Consider the following 17,492-nt stretch of genomic DNA (forward strand, 5'->3'; position numbering starts at 1 on the left):
TTTGGCCATCCAACCTTTCAATCATTTTCAGGGCACACTATTAGAATTACACTTAAAAGGATTTATCACCAAGGTTGAAATTAGCAAGATAAGAAAGGGCATCAGCCTTCTCAAATAAAGAAAATATCTTTAGGATATCAGCTTTCCCTCTCTATCTGATACTTCCCCATCTCATAAACAATGAGGCTCTTTGTTTCCAAGGCCATAGCTTGATTCAAAAGGCAAAAACCACAAGCCCAGCTGGGCTCCCTTTTGGCCATTAGGCTAATTGCACTTTCCAAAGTGGCTCTGTTCAGGCACTTTCAAGGAGCAATGGAAAATATTCCTATAAAAGAAACTGGGGGAGAGATTGACACGTACAAATAGTCCTTGACTTACAACAGTTCACTTAGTAACCATTTGAAATTACAATGGCATTGAAAAAAGTTACTTATGACCATTTTTCACACCGTTGCAGCATCCCCATGGTCACGTGATTTACATTTGGAGGCTTGACAACTGATTCACATTTATGACTGTTGCAGTGTCCCAGGACCATGGGATCCACCTTCTGCAAACTTCTGACAAAGTCAAAGAGGAAACCAGATTCACCTAACATCCGCGTTATTAATTTAATAACTGCAGTGATTCACTTAACAAAGGAGCAAAATGGGGTAAGATTCACTTAACAAATTACTTAACGTAAATTTTGGACTCAATTGCTGTAGTAATTTGAGGACTACCTGTACTTCCAAACAACTGATCTTATCTTCTTCTTGTATTGTTCTTTTGGAAATGAACTTCTCTGCTTCAAGCAAGGGTTCTGTCTTCTTTCAAACCCAGTAGGGAAGAGACAGTTTCTAACACCATCTGCCACAGAGAGGAAGGGGTCAATCTATTTTCTAAAGCCAGACAAGGAATAGCGGATGGAAACTGAACAAGGAGAGATTTAACCTGGAAATAAGGAGAAACTTTCTGACAGTGAGAACAATCAAACAATGGAACAGCTTGCCCTCGGAAGTTGTGGGGCGCCATCAATTGAGACCTTCAAGAAGAGATTGGACTGCCATCTGTCAGAAATGGTGTAGACTTCAGGGTCAACCCGCTGTGTGGCCACCATCTTTGATGAAGAGATTGGACTGCCATCTGTCAGAAATGGTGTAGTAGGGTCTCCCGCTAAAAAGGTTGGGGATACCGGGCGCGGCGAAAGGTTGGGGTTGGATTAGATCAGGGGTCCCCAACCACCGGTCCGCGGACCGCTACCGGTCCGTGGAACAAGTCTACCGGGCCGCTGGTTGCTGGGCGCCGCCATCTTTTTGATGAAAAGTGCTTCCGGTGAGCTTTTCCGGTAGAAAGCTCACCGGAAGCACTTTTCATCAAAAAGATGGCGGCATGCGCTTCGTGAGCTTTTGGTAGAAAGCTCACCGGGCGCGTTTTCATCAAAAAAGATGGCAGCGCCCAGCTAATGCCCAGCACCGGGCGCACCATAAAAAAGGTTGGGGATACGGGCGGCGTAAAAGGTTGGGGATCACTGGATTAGATGACCTACAAAGTCCCTTCCAACTCTGATTATCTGTTATTATCTGTTATCTGTTATCTGAACTCACAAAGTACAACATCTGAATACAGTGTGAATTGCGGTTGATTGGCAAGATAGCCAATTCTGAGTGAATAAGCCTTGCTTAAACTATGGTTTGGCATGTCACACGTATAATAACACCTGTATTTCTGCGAGAAAAGGTCCCTAGTCTGTTTTTTTTTTTTTTTTTAAGGAAGGGAAAGGGTACAAAAAAATCACTGGAAAAAGAAACTGCCACGTTGCTCCTTTCAGCTTGGCTCGACAGACGGCGGCTGCCCTTGGGCGAATAAAGAGCGGAGGTCAGGCAACGCCGTTGTCAGAGAGGCCGCGGGCGATATTTTCGCGGCTGTTCGCAGGCAGCGGCGGGAGGGGATCCTTGAGCGGGAACAGCCTCCCGCGCGGGGAGGGGGCGGGCAGGAGGCGGCGCGGAGGGAGGGCAGGCCGGCTTCGGGAAGCGGTGCTCCGCGCTGGGACTGGTTCCTTCGCAGCCATTTTCTGTCCAACCAAACAGCCGATTTGTGGAGGGAGCCAACCAGGGCCGCACTGGAGGTTTGTGCCTGGCTCCGGCCAATGATTGCTAACCGGTTCCACTGCAGGCTCGAATGAAATGTCCGTCTCCCTCCCCGGGCTCCGGCGTTGCCGCCGCGCCGCCGCTGAGGGGACCAGGAAGTGTGGGGAGCCTAGAAAAAGCCGAGCGGAGCCCACGCCGGGCCCGCCTGCCTGCCTGCCTGCCGCTTCTTTGTGCCGCGTCTTCTGCTCTCGCCGCGAGGGGAGGGGAAGGCGAGATGGCGGCGCTGCCCGACCGGGCCCTGGAAACGCGGGGGGGGCCCAGAGCGAGGCGGCGGCGGCGGCAAGCCCGGCGCCTCACTCGGGGTCGCTTGCGGGACACGGGCGAGCCAAACCGTCCTCGCCTTCCCTTTTTTTCCCGCGCCCTCTTCCCGAATTGGCGGGTGGCCCCCTCCTTGCTATTGGGGGGCTGCCTCCCCGTTTCTCCCGCCCCCCCAACCGGGCTCCCTTTCCCTCCTCTGGCGGAGTTGGGTTTGTTTTGAGCCGACCCGCTTTGTGTGCGCCTGGCTTGGCTCGGCCTAAAGAAGAGGGATCTCGGGGTGCGGGGTTTGCCGCCCCTCGCCGGCCTCTGCCCCGGCCCTCCGTCGCGCTGCTCCTCCGCCTTTGGCGGCTCCAGGACTGGGTCCGAGGGGGAAATGGGACGCTGTCAGAAAGGGCTCCCGCAATCCCCAGCCAGGAGATGCTTCGTCCTGCTGTCCGGGCATGGCGGCCCTAAAGGTGGGTGGGGAGCCGTGGGGCTGCTATTTATGGCCCCCAAAGCTTTATTCCTCCGCTGGGTTGTTTTTCTCTGCGCATTTATTAGCATTCAGAGGTTGCTGCTGTTTTCTCTTGTTCCGTCTCCCACGTGCGTCTGCCCAGTTGTCAAAGGGCCTTATCGCTCCCGGGCTGAAAGGATTCAACCCACCAATTCTGAGTAATCCCCTTTTTTTCCCCCTCTCCCTAAAACGTACACACAACTACATCAGATCGGTATTGTCGGATCAGGGTTTTTTTTTTTTTTGCCAGCCAGCCAGCCAGCCTGCCTAATTTTACGGTGCACCATGTGAGTAAATGCTTGTGAAACTATGAGAGTAAAAATAGTTCATCAGACTTCTCTGGCTTATTTTTTTCTTTTTTAAAGGGAGGTTTGTATGTTTTCCCTGGGTTATGCTGATTTAGACAGAAATTATTGGTATTAAAAGGATTTTATCCAATACACATAATGTATACTGCCTGTTAGTTCCCCAGAATTAGATACTTATTAGAAAACCCCATAGATCTAATACAGATCCTCTCTAGTGTTTTGCTCATTGGTAAACCAAATGAATAACAAAGACCATAACAGCTCAAAAGCAAATCGTGGATCTCAAGCGAGGTTATTCTTAAAAGTTTCAGCATAAATCATTTGCTGAATGACAAAATATGTACAAATTAATCTGTCTGTACTTTACAATTGTGGGTGTAAGTTGAGGACTACCTTTATATGCTTATTGACCCTTGTTCCTTTTTTGCCCCCTAAAATACTGACCTCCCAACACACACAAGCATCCCCATATGTTTTTGCAATTAATAACATTCCAAACATATAAAACTAACTAATTGCATCATTTGTCAAGTATCATTTTAAAAGGACATAGAAAACTGGAAGGGACAATAAATAGAATTAGTAATAAGCAATGTACATTATTGTCTTTTTAAAAATATCTGAAAATATATGTACTTTTATATAGAATAGATTATTTTGTTAATGCACTGAAAAGACAGCTTGTCTTAGTTTGCCTAACATTGCAATTCTATATATGAATTCATGATACACTTGAAAGAAGATCAAAGATTGATTATCTTTGTAATGTTAAGTATAATCGACTGATGAAATCTATAGATAACAGTGCGTAGGATTAGAACTTTAATGTCTCAGATCTAATTTTTCAAAGTACATTTCTCAAAATATAAAAATGGTTTCCCTATTGAATTGCAAAATAGAAATTTAATAATTCTATTATAAATTAAGATTTATAAAAATATGATAAGTACTCTTGGCACTTTCAGATGTGACAGCTGATTTTAACACATCTTGAAGACTTGAGTAAAGTTACACTAGACAGGACTTGACTGTACTAGGAAGGCCCAGGATTGCAAGCTAGAGAAATTGGAAAAATAATATCCCAGAGGGATGCCATTTTTTCTAACGATATAAAATAGTCTATGTAGCCCTATCCAGAAATATTATCTGCATCAGATCACAACCAGTCCTGATAATATGTCATGGTTTGTTGACATTTCTTCTTGCTGCTATGATCTTATCTTCACTCTTTCCCTATTGACTGTAATCACTGAGGTAGACAGGCTGGATCCTTTGCAGCCATTCTCTGAGCAGAGACATAGGCAAGTGTGCCTGGGACTACGATAGGGATACCAACAGAGAACTCTGGTACAAATGTCTGGCTCTTGTCAAGCAATCCAAAGCAGTTTGTTCAGTGGTCTGGTGCTGTATCCCTCTTCAGTTTGCAAGGGAAGGACTGTAGTAATTTGGCATGTGATGAAAGCAGCTCTTTAACTGAATGCCCATCCCTTTCAGCCCACTTTCACACTCCTCTCTAGGCACCCTTTGAATCGCAGGGTGGCTATCTATAAGCCTCTTCCTACTTCCATCCACTTTGTCTTCTTCAAGTATGAACTACTGAGAGCAGAAAGCCCTTTCTAAGGTTAGATTAGTTTTATTCCAATATTGGCTAAGTAATACAGCAGTAGATAATGCTTCCTGGGGTGGTGGTGGAATTGAGATTATTTTTATTGCTTTTCAAATAATAACAAAAAAGAACTAAGACGGATATAGTGATGGAGATACATAAATTTTCAAAGAGAAGGAATCACTCCCCACACAAATTATTAAGCTATTATGTAACATCATTACAGTCCTTATTTATGGAAGTGGCAGTAATTCTCTTTGAAATACAATTTAATGCTTCTTGAAGTGGCGCCAAAGCATGAAATATTTACACAAAGAAAAACAACACTGTTTGTAAAGAATAGATCATTGCCTAATGAACAGTGGCACCTTATTGTACAGAACTGAACGCACTGAGAAATGCTCAGTTATTTGAAATAGTGGAAAATTAATTATTTATGTGTAAGTCTTTAACATTTGATATGTGTTTGAACTTCTGAAATACTTCAGTTTGTATAAGTGCCCTACAAAAGAATAAAGTAGGTTGTCTGGGGATGATAAAATAAATGCCATACCATTATACATGAACAATAGTATCTCGGTATGCTAAAACAATTTAGCAGATAGATTGAATTGAATAACAAGAAATGCAGTGGGAATTTCTTAATATACTTGAAAGTTAAAGTTCAGGTACAGAAGATTATTGATGCCATTCATGATGGTAATAATGTGTATATATAGCCAATGTTCTGTTCAATAATGTTATATTATTGTAGATGGATGGTGATAATTCTACAACAGATGCTTCACAGCTGGGAATTGCTGGAGATTACATTGGTGGTAGTCACTATGTGATCCAACCTCAAGATGGTAAGTAACATGTTGAATAGAATGTATTGGTTTTTCAATGGTTAGAATTGACCGTTCTCTCCATTCTTGATATCCATTTCTGTTTAAAATGGCTTTTTCTTTCTTGTACAGGAGGCTGAAGGGAAAGATATAAATGATTTGTTTTAGTGTCTAAATTAAAATTTTGTAAAAACCTGAAGACTGCATAAAAGACTGCATAAAATTAGTACAAGAATAGCATCTTGGTCATAGGCTGAGCATGCCCATCTTTGATATAAGTTATGCCTCAGGCTTAATATTGCTGGTGGCGTTAGGCTAGTAGCATTCTTAGAATGCTGAAATGTTGTGTAAAAATATGAAATAAAAACTAGTATTCTTTAAAGTACTTAAAAGAATAATCCGGGTAGTCCTCGACTTATGACCACTAGCTTATCAAACGTTCGAAGTTACAAAGCACCTTTCTGGAGGTACTTACAATCCAGATCTGAAGGTTCTGATGGCCACCCCTCTCCATCACTTGACTATATTTTGGGTGCTTAGCAACTACCGCCATTTGCAGAGTCCCACAGTCCCTTGATGTGTTCTATGACAATTTTGCCGTAAACCAGTTTTCAGCAAAATCACACCCATAGCGAACCAGTGATTTGCTTAACAACTGCAGCGTTCACTTTGTTTTTATATTTTTGACTCCCAAAAAGGTCATAAAATCAGTCACTTGTGTGACCCAATTTACAACCATCAATGAGCAGACTCCATCACTGTTGTAACTCAAAGACTATGTATAATAAAAGGCTAATATAAAGTAAGTGGTACGTTTTTCAGTTGAATATCAGAGCATTGATTAATGTTCCTGATTATGTAATTAATGTTTATATGTGTTTTCTTAGATACTGAGGATAGCATGAATGATCATGAAGACACAAATGGTTCCAAAGAGAGTTTTAGAGAACAGGATATATACCTTCCTATTGCAAATGTGGCAAGGATAATGAAGAATGCTATACCTCAGACAGGAAAGGTAATATATGTGAAATAAATCTTTGATAGCATTCAATATTTTAAGTATAGATTAGGGATCTGATATTGCTTTTTAACATTTGAGTCATCAGTTTCTATTAAATGTCTGAAAAAACACCTCCCTCTATCTGCTTGCTTTGTTTTTATATTTTTGACATGCTCCATTATTATGCCTTTTTAATATTTTTATTATGTTTTGGAGGGGGTTGTTATAATGTTTATCTCTTTGGAAAAATGGTAGTTTAAAAATATTTTAATGTATATTGTGTATATTTTAGATTGCTAAAGATGCAAAAGAATGTGTGCAGGAGTGTGTCAGTGAATTCATCAGTTTTATTACATCAGAAGCAAGCGAGAGGTGTCATCAGGAGAAACGGAAGACAATAAATGGAGAAGATATTCTCTTTGCTATGTCTACTCTGGGGTTTGATAGCTATGTTGAACCTTTGAAATTGTATCTGCAGAAGTTTAGAGAGGTTTGTAATTCTATTTGCAACTGTTTCATTGTAGGTTTAAATATACTTGTATATAACAGGAAAGATAGTTGGATAATTTGTATGTGTTACTATTGGAAAAGAGAATCAGTTTTTACCTGTACTGTAGTGTTTTGTAAAGATTTCCCTTTACTATACAAGTGTATAAATTTATAGTAGAAAAAAATATTCCTATTGTTCATATCTCATGGATTTGGGTTAATCAACAATTGCAGTTAACATTGTATAATTTAATGTGTTAGGTCCTGAGAAGAAAATGGATGAGAATCTCCACAAAATCAAAGTATATAAATTTTGACACAAACAACCTTTCTTCTCTTCCCCTCTTATTTGCATTGTTGTATTGTGGAGGGATCTGGGCTTTTGTGGCCTTCACATCTGTTTTACTTCTACTTTGTTTATCATAGTGATAAGAATGAACAGAGTGGAGCAGAGCTGATAAATAAGCATCTCATAACAAGGAGATGGTGCTTATTGTCGCAGTTTCTGTAAATAGCTATTCATAGCAAGTTGGAAGACAGAACTTCACATCAGTCTCTGGTTAAGACAGACTGAGCTGGCAGGAGTATGGGAAAATTCTTCAAAACATCTGCCTAATTTGCCATTTTGTCCAAGAAGCTTAGCCAGAAAATCTATTATGAATATTTAATATGATCAGTGGTAAAGCAAAATCAACAGGCTCCTAATAGGTCTTTTGTACAAGAGAGAAAGAGAGATTTCAAACGTATTCAATTGTATTGTAAATTGCTGAAATGTATGTGTTATATGTAAAACATTACTGTTTTTCAAGGCAATGAAGGGAGAAAAAGGCATTGGTGGAACAGTTACCACAGCAGACGGCCTTAGTGAGGAGCTCACAGAGGAAGCATTTAGTAAGTACTGTATCACTAATAGTGACTGGTGCAGGTGTGATAATTGTTGCTTGATATATACAGTTAAATAGACTTGTTAATTGTATTGAATTACAGCCAGTATTTAGGTGACAGTTTAATGGCAAAGTACATACAGTCCATAAAACATTGATGCTATATGTAAGTAGTCCTTAGGTTAGCGCAAAGTCATGTGACTTCATCATTTAGTGATAGCAATCCCAGCTATCATTTCCAATTGCCATAATAATTCTAAGTTCCACAGATCATTAAGATGAAAGTGGCAGGAGTCCCAGGTAAGTAGCATGGGTAGAAGGGGAGACCCAGCACAGGCTGCTCATAAGTCCAGGATGGCCAGGACTGGAATCATCTGTGACCTTCCCTGCCAATTTTCACATTGACTTTGCTTGTGGGAAGCTGGCAGGGAAGGTTGCAAATGGCAATCACGTGACCGTGGCTCCCTGCAATGTTATAATTGTGAGCCAGGTGTGATCAAGTGACTGCAGAGAAGCTGCAGTGCCAGAACTTTGAGGATTGGTTGTACATCCATTTCTTCAGCACTGCTGTAATCTTGAACAGTTCAATGAACAAATGGACACGAGCCAAGTATTATTGGTAGTTTGTTCATGAATCCTTGAAAACAAGATTGAAACTAAATGAACTAAGAATCATATTGAGTTATACAATTTTTGATCAGGATTTCATGTTGACGTACTTTACTTGTTGTCATCACTATAAATGATTTACCACTGAGGAGAATTTCCATTCAAAATTATATGTCACAGTATAACATATTTTGATGCATGAAGATTTACCGGTATTCCTTAATGAAAACACAGAGACAAAGCAATTCTGCTGCTGCCGGTGGATTATTTATTGAAGCATATAGAAACAATGTTATTTTTTCTAATAGCCCTAATTCACAAGTAGTAGTCTTCGATCTCAAGTCAATATTTTTATTTATTTGAAATAGTTATATCCTGTCCATATTCAGAGAATCTCATGCTGATTGTAATGAAAAGAAAATGAAATGATACTACTATGTAAATTAAATTGAAAATTAATTTGAAATACATGATTGTTTACCTGAAACTTGATATACAGTAATAGTAGTGTAATTTACCTAAAACTAACCATGCATTCTTATTGTAAGACAGAATTGTTTTAATAAAAGTTTCTGTAGAAAACAAGTTTCTTTTATTATGGGTTATGTTTAAACTATGCAGAGTTCTGATGTCTCACAAGAAAGATCCCATTGTAAAGACATTTTTAAAGCATTCTCTGCATTTTGGTAACAGGTGTGTGTCTCTTGCATAGAGTTCATTGAGCTTTTAATTAAATATCTTCCACTAGTTTTGAGCTCTGCATTTTTTCCAGTAGAATACAGATGCTTTTGAGTGCCTGAAGATAATTAATTGTACATACTTCTGGAAGTTAGAAAGTAGAAAACCTAATCAGGCAGGAAAGGAGGAATTCTCTGATAAAACTTTATCACAACAGAATTGCATTAATTGCAGTTGTTTTCTTCACTGAATTATATTCCAAGTATTGAATGACTGTTTAACAAAAATCCTTATACTGATTAGAGGATCGTTTGAATGCAAATCAAAGCACGTGTAGGCATTGCTGATAAAAGCTTACTTTCCTCTCTCCCTGTTGCCCCAAAAGGTTCATCTGAAGGTCAGGTTATCCTCCTGAATGAGAGGAAGAATATTTGATAGTAAGGCAGAGAGACCTTTATATAAACAACATAAAAAATAGGTGTCTAATTTTTAATAACATGCTCTGTCTCTCCTGCAATACAAACATATTCAGGTAGCCCTTGACTTACAATAGTTCGTTTAGTGAATGTTTGAAGTTACGATGGTACTGAAAAAAGTGATTTATGACCATTTTTCAAACGACTGTTGTGGCATCCCAATGATCAAAATTCAGATACTTTGCAATTGACTCATTTTTTATGGTTGTAGTGTCCCAGGGTCATGTGATCAGGGTTTTGCGACCTCCTGACAAGCAGTCAATGGGGAAGCCAGATGCACTTAACAACTGTATTACTAACTTAATTACTGCAGTGATTCACTTAACATGGCAAGAAAGGTCATAAAATGGGGCAAAATTCACTTAACAAATGCCTCACTTAGCAACAGAAATTTTGAGTTCAGTTGTCATAAGTGGGCAATTTTAACCTGTATTTTATTAGAATTTTAAAATGCTCAGAGAAACTTTGGGAGTAGATTGGTGGAGGATAGAACATGCAGTAGCAAGTATGTGAAACTTAATGACTGAAGTTAGTAGACCTGTATATTTGAAACCATGATGTTTTGCATTACATCACGAGTGTCAAACCTGCGGCATCACATTGCCGTCATGTGACATTTTGTGACGTTTCCCCATTTGTGGATCTGGGGTGGGCATTGACGCATCCAGCCTGTGGGCCGCCAGTTTGACACCCCTGCATTAGATGGAATTTGCCCTGTTGAGCTGATCAGGTTTTTATTTGTTTTGTTTTGTGTCTGTGTTATTAAAAAAATATTTGCCATAGACAAACAAGTATAAAAGCGGATGGAGAACCTTTGCGCACGCATTCCCATTAAAGTACAGCGATCAATGTGCTTTAAAACAGTCGTGCTTTAAAAAACCGAAAATATTAATATGCACTGTAAAGAATCAATCTGACTTCCAACTGTAAGATGAGACAGTTAATATATTAATGTTTTTATTCATACTACTGTGTATTTTTATCTTCCAAATTAGTTTACAGTTGAACTCTCTCAATTTCTTGTTAGGAAGGTCTAACATTTATCTGGTACTATCAGGTTGCAGTTTGAGTACATATTAGTGAAAGAGATCAGATTTGATACTGTTTAATAGCAGATATTTAACTTGGATTTGGTATTTAATTTTACATGAGCAGAAATTTTCTAACAATACTATTTTTCTCATGTAGCTAACCAGTTGCCAGCAGGTTTGATAACTACAGATGGCCAACAACAAAATGTCATGGTTTATACAACGTCCTATCAACAGGTACAGCATTTCCTCCCCCCCCCCCCAACTTTAATTCCTGTTAAATATTTCCATTTTGGTATCAGTACAGTGAAAAAGTGGTTATTGCCAAGATCACTACAATAGATATCATAATGTGTTTCTGGATTGATTTTTGAAATTAATGTGTATTTGTTTTCTATGTCCTAGATTCCTGGTGTTCAGCAAATTCAGTTCTCATGACTTGAAGAAGGCTTTAGAGACGTAGTAAATATGAACAAGGATTGCTAAAGGAAAGAGAACTTGATTGGCTAGTGAAGAAAGGTCACTTTGTATATTCAATAGTTGTAATGTAGCTTCCTGAGGCTTGACTAATTGAGATGTGAACTCTGATTCAAACCTTTTTTCATGAGTGATTTTAAAAGAAATTGGATTTTAAAGGTATTAAAATATTTTTTTTGTTTTGTACAAGAGTTTGTTGCTCTGTATAACTCCTATATGCATTGTATATTGCAATTTACTACTGTCAAGAGATTTGTAGACAGTTTCTTATTTTCATATTGAATCATGTTACTTTTGTAATTCAAGTAAACAGCTGGGTTTAATTCACATTTACCCTTTGAATAAAACATAAGGGTACAGTTCATTTTGAATGCAAGTTGCCTTTATTATAAAAATTGAGATGACCTTTTGTTTTGTATCTGTCTTGCATGAGTTGAATTAAATATTTATTAATATTTAACTTGAATTTCCTCAAATGCCCACAGTTCAAAATAAGTGCTCCCAGTACTTTTAATATAATACTTTAAATAATGGGAATCTAGAAGTAACCAATCTTTGGATCCTAGCATTATAACCTTGGGTCATGGTCCCTGGGAACTATTTTGCACAAGCTGTAAAAGAATGAAGGTGGGTTTGTCACAAACTGTTGTCTTGTATGCAGAATTAGTTCTGTGGATTGTCTGGTACCCAGTATCAGTGTTAACTGTACCTGATAGTGCAGTCCCTGTTTTGCAACAATTAGAAGTATATGTAGTAAAAGTTTTTTTTTGGTTGATCTTTGAACTAGGGATATTCATCTTGCTACTTTTGAAATAAATTCCTTTTAATTTATGATTTCTCTCCAAAGAAACCAGATTCTGTTTGAATGATATTTTTATTGTCAGATTACCTCTTTAACATCTTCATAGTCATGATGTGTGGCAACTCCAATCTTAAATTACTGTGGAAGTTAAGAGGGACATGTATTTCCAGGGATGTAAATGGAAGGTTTGAACATCCATTTGGCTGTTTCCTGTTGCTGCAATAAATTTTAAGATACCTTAAAATATTGTGATTTGTAGAATGATAATAAGTGAACAGATGCCACTGAGAACTTAAGAATAAAATTGCTGATCAGCAAAGCTTTGTCCTGCACAATATCGGACAACAAAGCAAAACAGCTGCTGATTTCTAAACCATGAAGAGAGAAATGTGAAAATCTGATGCTCATCCCTCCATGGGAACTGGTCTCTGTTTTAAATCATGATGGCAAAAATCGTCGGAACACACTCAGCTAACACATTCCAGTAGCATTTAACATTGGAAAAAAACAGAAACCTCACATAATTTTTGCTCAGAAGCTACATAGTCCAAGATGTCTGTGGAGATTCTTGGTCATCCAGGTCATGGTTGTCCCAAAGGTGCTTTTTCAGGAGGCAACTGGATTTAGTTATTTCTTTGAAGACGTTTCACTTCTCATCCAAGAAACTTCTTCAGTTCTGACAGGATAACGGGGAATGGAAGGATTATAAAGCCTGCAAGGAATATAAATCTTTCCATTCCCCACTATCCTGTCAGAGCTGAAGAAGCTTCTTGGATGAGAAGTGAAACGTCTTCGAAGAAAAAACATGGGTCCAGTTGCCTCCTGAAAAAGCACCTTTGGGATATAATCCAAGATGATTTCTTAAAAAAAAAATAGCACCAACAGAGAAAGCATCTCATTTGCAACAGGTTAAGGAAAATTAATACGAATTTTTGTTTTCAGAAAGCTGTAGATATGGTGCAATAAAAATAATTAGATGTGAGAATCTGAAAAGCTGCTGGAAACTTGGAATGCAAATTGCCAGATTAATTTTCTAGAAAGTTTTGTTTTTTTTACTTTGGCTGTCAATGTTATGATCAGAATTAACTTATGATTCACCTCATATGAAATCAAACTGATGAAGGGATTTGGAAAAAAGGTGAATGATTACCTTTTAATAAAGCTTAAGTTGTTGGATTGTGCAAAACAAGTCTTAAATGAAATTAAAGTGTAGCAATCCAGTAAAGAGACACATTTATGAAGCTACCACAAGTAACTTCTGATAAACAAGCTTGCATATATGAATTTGAAGGGCAGTTTTTAAGACAGTGAAGATGCAAATCCACTTGTAGCCTCAGAAACCACTTGATTACTTTGAGCCAGTTACTTTCAGCTCAATTTACTTCACAAGGTGGTAAGGGGAGAAAAATTATACTCCCTTGAATTCTTAGAAGGGCAGGAAATCTTTAGCATTTTATTGGTTCTATAGATAAACATGGGCTTTGTGATAAAAGTAACTATCAGGATCTCTATCCACAGTAGCTTAATTAGATTTGTTCACATGATTCAGACAGATAATCAAAGTTTTATTACACTTAAAAATCAACCCCACATCTTACCTTGTTTTCCCTTGCACTAAAGCCAAAATAACATAGTGCAAGATTTAGCTTCTTAGGACACTAAACTCTGCAATGTGAATATATGAAATGTTTATTTCTAAATGTAATTATTACCATTGAAAGCTGCATTGATTTAACTAATACCACAGGTTTAAAAAAAACATTAGGACAAATCATTTTATTACAAATAACAATGCTACTTTTATTATAGAAAATATTGGATTTCTCTCAAGACATTTCAGCTGCAGATCATAAGACCATAAATAGCTGGCTTTAACCATCACTTCAGAATTCCAGTTAACTGGTGTTATTTTTGTTAAAGACTGATTTACTGGTTCAGCCTACTTCAAAATTATGGTCAAATATTGCTATATAAATCATACATAACAATGGCTGCATTCAGATGGTCACATTACTTTAGTAAACAAACAGACAATATGAGCTATTTTTCCTCATTCTTATATATCTTACTGAATAATTACTCAGCATTTTTACAACACTAAGTACTGTACTTTACTCAATAGGTCAATGGGGAAAATGTCAATGGGTGTATTCCATTTTACCAAACCCAGCATATGAGTATACGTTTTAGAACAAACCAGTGTATGAAACCATAAAGCTGATTTTCATACTTCGATTTTATTCTAAAACTGGTAAGCAGTTATTTGAAACTGCAATCCCTATACATAGGCAAAAGGCTTATTTGTATCAGCTTATTAAATACATATATGACCCTCTGAACCATCCAAATTTTTATTCACACACCATGTCACAAAACTGAAGTTGAATTGATGAAGTAAGGAATAAATAGCAACAGACTTACATTTATAAAGATTGATACTAAGTCTATTATTGAAATTGGAACAGGATGGACTAATTTATACAAGATGTTATACATATATTTACAAAGGCAAGCAAAAAAAAACAACCCAACAAAACAACAACCAGTTTCCCAAACAGTCTGGTTTTATATATATTTTAAATGAACTTAGGTTGACCCACTTATCCAAATATATTGATACTTTTTAAAACAGAATATGCTTCAAATATAAATTTATAGTTGGATGAAATACATTTTAAGTGCTATTAAGAGAAGCAGGCTGCAAAAATAGCTAGACATTGTATGGGTGAGGCTACTAAAGAAATTACACACTTGTTACGAATCTAGTTCAGTATATGGGAAACTGCTGAATTGTGGTTAAATTATAATAGCCTATTGGCATAAGCACATGTACACTGAATCTCAGGTCTGAATTAACACCACAATTTTACCTTTGGTAATCATGACATACTCTTAAAACAAGTGCAGAAATATATGAACTCAAAAGTGCAAAAATACTCACAGATATACTCAACAGATCATATTGTTAAGTAAGGTATCTACAATCAAAAAGTTATTAATAGCCATATAATTCTTACATTGTCACAGTAGGCCTCCTAATTCAAAAAAGTTATACAAAACAACACACTACAACTATGTTGAGTGAGTTCTTAAAGGTACTTCTCTTTGACCCTGTGACCACTGGGATATCTGGATTCAATCCAGAGTTGGAAGTATGTGGCAGGTAAAGTGAAAGGAAGCACATTTCTTATGACAATTCAAGGAAGAGCTTAAATTCTCCTAGCATCTAAAATGGACCTTCTCAGGAAATACTACCTTCAACTTTGAAGAATGTATTTATAGATTTCTGAAGTTTCCATTTCACAGTACTAGTTTAAAAAATCTAATGTTAATTGCTAAGAGCAACCAGAATTGTATGACTGCAACATACATTTTCTCTGGGGTGTTGTTACGTACTTGCCATAGAAAAAGGTACATATCATAAGGTGCATGAAAGAGTATGTTGGTTTCACTCTGAGCATCTATTATTATGCCACAAATAGACACAGTGTTGTATAGGTAGTATAACTGACATCCCATCCCACCCTCTTTATATCCCACTGCCAATGTTTATCTCAGGAAAAAACCCAGTAAGCAAAGTTACTGTCAGCTGACTAACATACACAAAAGTTTGTTGATGGAACTTGTTCCTAGTATGATTTGATTGCTTTTTGTACCCTACAACTATCATTAAGTGTTGTACCTTATGATTCTTGACGCTTGACTAATGTATCATTTCTTTTATGTACACTGAGAGCATTTGCACCAAGATAAATTCCTTGTGTGTCAAATCACACTTGGCCATAAAGAATTATAATCTAATTCCTTCTTAGAAAGTAGCCAGTAAAAAGTGCTACTTAATTTATGAACAATTCAAAAAAGCTTTTTAAAAAGTAGACCACTGTAGGTTTTTTTAATGGCATTACAGATTGTGCTGCATCAGTATGATTATTGTAAAATTTTAGAATTCTACTCTCTTAGGGTGGCTTTCTCCACCTGCCTCTCTCCTGATTTGTTAGGACTAGAGCTTTTAGCCACTATTCTGGAACTTTCAGTCCCCACACACCTGAGGTTACGAACCATCTGTTCCCAACTTTTTGTCACTGTTATTGTCACTGTTATTCAAATATCTCCAGAAGATTATTAATAAGTATTGGAGATAAAATTGGGGGAGTTGGATCCTAATTCTATCCAAACCATGAATTCACTGGGATTATGCTAAGCCATTTTGTGGAAGCTGTAATGATTTGTTTTATATTAAGCCATAAACCATGCAAATCACAGTGGCTTGATTCATATATCATAAGCAGTAATTCATACATCCAACCATCTCATGGTTTATTAGGAACTAAGCCAAAACAGACTTTCTTCAAATGAATTTCTCCCAGTTTCTCTACCTAAAAATGGGTTACAACATCTCAAAGATGTTTTGTAACTGTGAACATGGAATGATAGTAAAGCATTAGTATTACCATAATCCACTTTAAAACTGATCCTTGCAGATCAAGTGATTCCCATCTTAATTCTTATGCATTGATGGAAAACTGAAGTGCAAAATACTCGTTCTATTGCACATATGCACTAAATCAGGTTTCAAAATAGAGATTATTTTTTAAAAAAAAATCATTTTATTTAGATGCCAAAGGATGCAATCCACAGGAACCTGTATAAGGTCCATACAAATTAATGTAAAAAGCACTACTGTTCATAGAAATATCCCTGTGGGATGCATCATTAAGCTCTATTTACCACCTACATAATATACTGGCACAATTTAGCCACTTTATGCTATAATATGATAAACAATTATTCATGTACAAAATCGCATCTAAATGCCTCTATTTGATACACTTATGTGCTTAGGAATAGATTAACATTCCTTGTAAGTGCTTCATACACATTTTTGCTACATAAGGTGGTAGATAAAAGTGCACACTGGCATTCTGAACTTAAGTCTAGATTATTACTTTTTGGTGCACTTGCACTATTTAGCTGTCTCGTGTAGAAAAACTGTGAAGGGGAAATGAAGCAGCTGGCACATTAGTCATAACATGATTAAGATAAAAATGTTACAGAAGTCCAATGTGATGATAGGAAACTAAGGCAATTAGCAAAATAAAACCCCAAGCCTTTGAGGAAACTCATGAAAAACTTTTGTCAGAAAAGCAATGCAAAGATGTGCAAATCTGCTTTAACTTTAGACCAATAGTTAGTTGGAAGCAACACAAAAATGTTACAATTCTTACTAGTGCAAAATAGCATGATTATGCCAAAAGAAAGGGTAGGATTCTTTCCCTTTCTTCTTCCTTCTTCTTTTTTTTGTGGGTATGTGATGCATTCATCATGGAGTACTTTTGTACATGTTCAAACTTTCTACAGATTTTAACATTTCTATGCCCGTGAGAAATTAATAGTAGTGCATTTACACAGAGTTTGCTTTTCA

The 17,492-nt window shown here is 37.4% G+C and overlaps 1 protein-coding gene across 5 annotated transcripts; it reads left to right on the plus strand.

The window, feature by feature from the left end:
* Window positions 1–1,871: 1,871 nt before the first annotated feature.
* On the plus strand, window positions 1,872–12,314 carry NFYB (nuclear transcription factor Y subunit beta). 5 transcript variants are annotated; one of them, XM_087968426.1, is made up of 8 exons: window positions 2,205–2,842; window positions 4,683–4,809; window positions 5,549–5,642; window positions 6,509–6,639; window positions 6,917–7,114; window positions 7,923–8,004; window positions 10,949–11,028; window positions 11,197–12,314. In XM_087968426.1, the coding sequence occupies exons 3-8, from the start codon at window positions 5,549–5,551 to the stop codon at window positions 11,227–11,229; spliced, it is 618 nt and encodes a 205-aa protein (XP_087824552.1). In that variant the 5' UTR covers window positions 2,205–2,842; window positions 4,683–4,809; the 3' UTR covers window positions 11,230–12,314. The 5 variants fall into 5 exon arrangements, with proteins under 5 accessions (XP_026550783.1, XP_087824552.1, XP_026550784.1 ...); XM_087968425.1 differs by lacking the exon at window positions 2,205–2,842 and adding an exon at window positions 2,854–3,167; XM_026694998.2 differs by lacking the exons at window positions 2,205–2,842; window positions 4,683–4,809 and adding an exon at window positions 1,872–2,107.
* The last annotated feature ends 5,178 nt before the right edge of the window (window positions 12,315–17,492 follow it).

The sequence above is a fragment of the Notechis scutatus genome, chromosome 6, assembly GCF_049901735.1.
Source record: "Notechis scutatus isolate UNSWTSFEM ecotype Mainland chromosome 6, rNotScu1.2, whole genome shotgun sequence".
In the NCBI taxonomy this organism is placed as follows: domain Eukaryota; kingdom Metazoa; phylum Chordata; class Lepidosauria; order Squamata; family Elapidae; genus Notechis; species Notechis scutatus.

Coding starts and splice junctions, on each gene's coding strand:
- NFYB (XM_026694997.2), top strand. Junction 8,005..10,948: donor GCTCACAGAGGAAGCATTTA/GTAAGTACTGTA, acceptor TTTCTCATGTAG/CTAACCAGTTGCCAGCAGGT. Junction 11,029..11,196: donor ATACAACGTCCTATCAACAG/GTACAGCATTTC, acceptor TCTATGTCCTAG/ATTCCTGGTGTTCAGCAAAT.